General features: G+C 38.5%; 1 protein-coding gene across 1 annotated transcript in view; it reads right to left on the bottom strand.

Moving 5' to 3' along the window:
• Positions 1–3,203: 3,203 nt before the first annotated feature.
• The window catches only part of LAMA4 (laminin subunit alpha 4), a 106,855-nt gene continuing 103,746 nt past the window's right edge, over positions 3,204–6,312 (bottom strand). Inside the window, exon 38 of the mRNA XM_049817891.1 lies at positions 3,204–5,955. Coding sequence (XP_049673848.1) covers positions 5,810–5,955 — 146 coding nt within the window. The 3' untranslated portion in view covers positions 3,204–5,809. The remainder of the gene's footprint in view (positions 5,956–6,312) is intronic.

Genomic DNA, 6,312 nt, shown 5'->3' with positions numbered 1-6,312 from the left:
GACCTAGGATCCTGTAGAGATCAATAATAATTCCCCAGGAAAATAAAAGTATACCAAATGACTATTTTAAAAAACTTTCCTGGAAAGATGAAGTATGTATTGCAGCAAATACAGTATTGGACAATATAATATAATATTGCATTACATATAAGAAATACATATCAAGACTAATTTTTTAAAACTTATGTCCTGGTTTCAGCTGGGATAGAGTTAATTGTGTTCCTAGTATCTGGTACGGTGCTATGTTTTGAGTTCAGTATGAGAAGAATGTTGATAACACTGATGTTTTCAGTTGTTGCTAAGTAGTGTTTAGTCTAAAGTCAAGGATTTTTCAGCTTCTCATGCCCAGCCAGCAAGAAGGCTGGAGGGGCACAAGAAGTTGGGAGGGGACACAGCCAGGACAGCTGACCCAAACTGGCCAAAGGGGTATTCCAGACCATGTGATGTCATGCCCAGTATATAAACTGGGGGAAGTGGGGGCAGGGGGATCACCGCTCAGGGAACTAACTGGGCATCAATTGGCGGGTGGTGAGCAGTTGCACTGTGCGTCATTTGTATATTCCAATCCTTTTATTAGTACTGTTGTCATTTTATTAGTGTTATCATTAGTAGTCTCTTCTTTTCTGTTCTATTAAACTGTTCTTATTTCAACCCACGAGTTTTACTTCTTTTCCTGATTTTCTCCCCCATCCCACTGGGTGGGGGGGAAGTGAGTGAGTGGCTGCTTGGTTGGGGTTAAACTACGACAATTTAATTGAAAGAGAAGAATCCATCTACTGGAAATTCATATTGTTCTTAAGAAAAAGTATTGAGTGGCCCAAGCTTACGCAAAATTCATGTTTGATGTTGAAAGGACCAATGGCTTCAGTGGTATAGGCAGGTTGACTACAGTAATAGTGCCTCAAACACTTCTTTTATAAACTAATCACCAGTGTAAAACACATGGATATTAATCAGGAAAGTAGATAGTAATTTCTCATCGCTCTCTGGACAGACTAGATGTAACCTATAGCTTGATTTTGTTTCCTGTGGTTACCTGAACTGGTCTGAACCTGCAGGCTGTGGTCTGTTCTAGCTACTAGATGTGAAACCTTCTATACTTTTTGCCTACTGTAATGTGCTTAAAGTCTTCCCTTCACATGTCTTTTTGGCCTTACTTCAGCTAAAAGCAGTGCAACATTGCTTGTAAACATTCTAAAGCTTAATTTAAAGTCTACAGAAATCTCTTAGTGTTACTATATCTGGCTTGCTTTCTTCCTGCATAGTTAGCTACACTTTCTAGTTGTTCGTTCAGTTAGCTGTTTTTGTGTTCTATGTCCCATCAAGATTCATCTTACTTAATGGGATTCGCTCCATTGAACATGAGATTGCAGCAAGAAACTCTATGCTTTGGCTTCCAATATGCTATTAAGAGGTCTGTGATGGCAATTGTAATTATTCTCACTGAGCTTGGAAACACTGTGAATCAGAGATGCAACTGAGATTCATATTCATGTGGGAATATTTTCTAGCTTCCAAAGGAGGTCCAAGGGCAGAAAGTGGATGCGTAATAACCAGTTTGGCTTGATGCATGTGCTCAGAGGTTTAATGAAACAGGCAGCTCAACTATGTGAAAGAAATAATCACACACTGACTTTCTCTTTTGTTATAGATGAAGCTCTACTTCATCTACCATAGTATAAATGCATGAATCTAGCCAGGTCCCCTCAGAGACTTTTGTCTATGTTAATTATTTAATCAACAGTCTTATGCTAATGTGTGTTTCTTACCCTTATTTTCTCAGTAACTTTCTGTTGTTGATGCTATACAGTAATTGTGTTCCACAGCTTTGGAACATGAATTGAATAATTGAATTGTAGGAATAACTTACTATGGTATTGAGAGGAACTGAGTTGACATGGACCACTGTGAATCTATGAATAACCCTTAAATCCCAACCATAACAAGAGCCAAATGTACATCACAAGTTAAATACATGTGCTATGTTCAACATCTTTTTAATGACAGTCATTTGACTATTTAGGCCACATGCTGCTGTAGGGAGAATACAGTGGAATTTGAACTAATGTTATTCCTTAATTTCTATCAGTGCTTAGTTCACATATGAAGGTCTGTTGTGTTTTCTGGTTTTGGCTTTGCTTTTTTTTTTTTTTTTTTTCCACTTAGAATGGTTGACTTTTGGGGAATTACTGTCAGACCTGTAACCCTTCATCTTTCATTTTTCTTTTCAGGCTGTTTTCCATACTCTTGATCCTTGAAGAGACAGAAAGATTGATAAGAACCTTTAGCTATGGGAGATGTCTACAGATCTTCAGAAATAAGAGATAGAGGGGCCAGAGATCCTAATTAAATACTCTATTTTGAAGCAGGGTTTTTTTGAGTATTTCAACTTGAATTCTGATTCTTTCTTATATAGCCATGCAAATGTCAAATTTCAGAATATTCCATGATATAATAACAGTGTAGTTGTAGCCCTGATTTGGATAATGGCTATAACAACACTTATTAAAACCTTGAAGGTGTCAGAGAAAAGTTATAATCTCCTTAGGGTCAGTGCTCATTTTTTTTGTAGGCTTTCTGCAGAATTGAGATAGTTATATTGAAAATGCAAATGTACGATGTGACAACGTACCTCAGAACTTGGAGGGTTTTCCCAAATCTTTGTAGATGAAGGGTTTTGTAAGAATTTTTAAGATGGATACAGAAGACAAAGTGAATTCTGGGAAGATTTCTGCTTAGGCAGTTGCCTTCTCTTAAGCACCAGGGGCTTTGAAATGGATGTGGAGGTGTGTGTAATGTAATGCATCACATACAGACTTTCTTTGGTGCATATGGAATGGTAATTTCAAGGTCTATGTGGATGTTGGGGGCAGGGAAATTTGCATTATTCACTGCTCTATCCTGAGTCTGCAAGTATCCTCCTGTTTATAGTATTTTTTCTTTGGGAACCCTGTTCTGCAGAGGGAAAACCTGCATCTCTGAGGCCTAGAAAGGAAAACTGAGGAAGATATCCTTGGCAAATACTGCTGTGTTTGATTAGCTGGTGATATAGTAAAGAGAAGTAAATTGAATGGTAGCAGTTTATGAATTTTAATGTGTTTTTTATTCATATACTATTTTACTGTATTTTTAGTTTTATATATATAAAGTATGCAAGGGACTGATTAATCAGAAAAGTCATTCTTAAATGTAAATCCACTGAACAAAACCAAATCTTATTACAGCAAATATGGCTAAGGAAAATATTGTTTATTCACAGAGCTTGGATGTGGAAATGAGAAAATATGCTTTAGTTTGGAGTAGGTGTAAGATAGAAAAACGTTCTGAGTATGTGTGTACAGGTTAACATACAACGCTCCACTTAATACCAGCATTCACTAAACTGTGATGCTCTTAGGGGGCACAAGCATGTGCTATTCCTGGCTATCTCTGCTTAGCAGCTGCAGACAACCTTGAAAGGAATTTCAGTAATCCTTGTAACAAACCTGTCTAAGCAGGAAATCTGCTGTTCTTTTCTTTCCAGCAATAGGGTCCTGGAGACCAGGGCCTGAGGAATCTTAGCTCAGGTTGTGGTGTCATGAGATTGACTGAGCCAATCTAACAACTCACTGCCACTGGAAGGAGAGAGACTTCCTTTTTTACCCCTGCTCCCAGCTGCACGGCCTGGATACCTTGCATGGCCTCTGGTACCCACTGGGAACACAATTCACTGATCTGAGGACATTCCCCCTCAACCCCAATAATACAAAAAATCCCAAACCAAAAGCCCTAAATGTTTTCTCTTCAGAATCTGGGTAGTAGCTGGGAGCAGGAAAGAGTTGAGCAGGCATACTGGTTTTTGTATCCGAGACAAAGATGGCATTTGAACGCAACTGGATTTGGGTGTCCATGATGTGCTTGATTCAGAGACACTGCAGAGGGGTACTCTTACTGCTTGCTTCTGAAGTATGAACAGTGGGCTATGGACTGATGAAAAGAGGGGGCTATATACCACTCCCAGAAGTAGGGGGTCTCCCTGTGGGGTTGGAAAGGGAATCAGTCCTGGGAGCATATTGCCTGACAGTTGCAGGGAACAGAATGGGAGACACGTCCAGGAGAAGGCAGTTAGAACAGGCATGGTGCTGAAAGCATGAGCAGAGCTGACAAGGCTGGTGGAAAGAGAGGCAGTGGCTGCTGGAGCCACGCTATCTTCTCTCGTCTGCTTACCACCCAACACTGGACTCCAAAGACAAGTGGAGAGGTAGTGATGGGGTCTCAACTGCTGTAGAGTTCATGTGCCAATCTGTCCAGAGCTTGCAGTTCTTTATCCAGAGTAAGCCAAGACTCCTTCAATCTGTCAAAACCCTTTTCCTACTGAGAAAGTAGTGGGGAAGCTACTGATTAGTGCTTACACATGTATCTTATTCTGATGGTTCCTCCAGCTGTCCATAGATTCAAGATCTTTGGATTCCCGTTGTCACTTGTGTGTTTTCCAGATAAGCTCCTATTAATTTTTAGTCTGTAGGGTGTTGTCCTTTATTTTCGCCTCTCATACTTTCCTACTTTGCAGCTGGTCAGGTTTTGAGTTGGTTCCAACAATAATTTGCCCAGCAATCATGAAAATTTCTGTCAACAGTAGTTTATTCTTTAAAGAAAAGAAACCTAAATGGCTTTGGTGCCTTGTAGGGTATCACTGAAGAGACTAAGTTTTGCAGGTGACTTGTCTGTTTGATGTTCAAGCCTACTGTGAGCTAAAGCCTAGTATTAACTTCCATCTACCTTATGTGGTTTTAACATAGCTCATATTTGCAGCCCTTTGCCTTCTGTTTACATCTTCCTGTTTCACCCCCTGTTCCTCTGCAGCAGCATGTCTTCTGGGATACATTCCACAGTAACATGTTCCTACTTTGAGGATTACTTCTGTAAACTGAAGTCCTGCAGCAGTCGCACAAAGAAGTGATGATTTTAAGTGATAAGGGATTTGCCTGAAATGTGACTGATTCTGCTTTCTATGCTTCGTGTTTACTTGTGTTATATTAGTGCAAATGAGATCACAATGAATTGTGGATTTAGTGTTTATGTGTAAGTGCATTTAAAAATCTAGAGAAAAAACTTGAAATTTTGAATTTTGTCTCTCCCTTCCTACATAAGGCAAGTATTTCTCTAAAATTAACCTAGTTTAGGTAAATGATCAGTTATATGAAGCATCTGTCTTAAAAGATATACATTCTATCTTCATGTGCTAGAACATATCCATGAAGTTTAGAAGTAGAATAAAATTTTTAATTTTTCATTGTTTGTAAGGTTACATAATTGGTATGTTCTCTGCCCCTCATTTTAATTGAGGGATAGATAAATGAGTTGAATGGAAAATTAAAAAAAAAACAAACAACTTTGATCCCAGTTATTTGCAATGTAAGTCTATTATCTAGCTTTATTCTTTGATGTGCATTAGCAGATCTTTTCCTGTGAAACAAAGGGTGACCTAAAGTATGGAATAAAATAATGTAGAGGATCTATCTTGAAAGTACCATATTTAATATAATTTTCATTTCTTTTATAATCCCACATTTTCATGTAACAGACTGGCCACACATAAGAAATGGTAAAGCTCACTCTTGTGGTGTAGTAAGAGAAGTGCAGAAGCAACAGTCCTTTATTCTTCAGTGACTTTTGTTTGCACATAAACATTAGAAGTGACCCTTTAACATACTGCTTTCTGTAGATGGATCCTTGATATTTACATTCTTCTCTCAATGAACATGGTTTCTTTTGTTCTGTTTTTCTTTCTGTGGTCTAAGGAACTTTATGGGATTGATGCAGTGCACTATCAGGCTGCTGGACAGGTATTGATGCTTACAGCACCACTAACCAAAGCTGCTTTACTAAAACTCACTGGTTTTTCATCAATCATGAAGTTACGAATGCAGCCAATGAAGGAGTTGCGTGTAGACAGGCTGGATGTTAGCAGAGACTCTGGAAGAAGCAGATTTAAAAAAAAGATAAAATTAGAGCTCATGATGATCAAAATAATCAGTTTGGTGGCAGGATTTTTTCAATTTGCTGCTAACTGCAGCTCTGCTGAATCTTCTGTGGATCTTTTAAAATGTCTGGCCTACTGCCAGTGTCCTAGAGACCATTAGAGTAAGTATGAGGAGTTATCTACATCTATGTAAAACTCTTCATACTACATAGTCAATAGGGGCCTAGTCTTGCATTTTTTGACAACTGCATTTTCTTTTAAGTAACAGAGTAGATGAATCCCAGGGTGCATGTTTGTAATTTCTTTTAACATTACATGTATTGTCATCTGTGTCTGATTTGTTAGTTTGC

The sequence above is a fragment of the Accipiter gentilis genome, chromosome 15 (genome assembly GCF_929443795.1).
Source record: "Accipiter gentilis chromosome 15, bAccGen1.1, whole genome shotgun sequence".
NCBI classification, from domain to species: domain Eukaryota; kingdom Metazoa; phylum Chordata; class Aves; order Accipitriformes; family Accipitridae; genus Astur; species Astur gentilis.
This window is presented reverse-complemented; position numbering and strand designations above follow the sequence as displayed.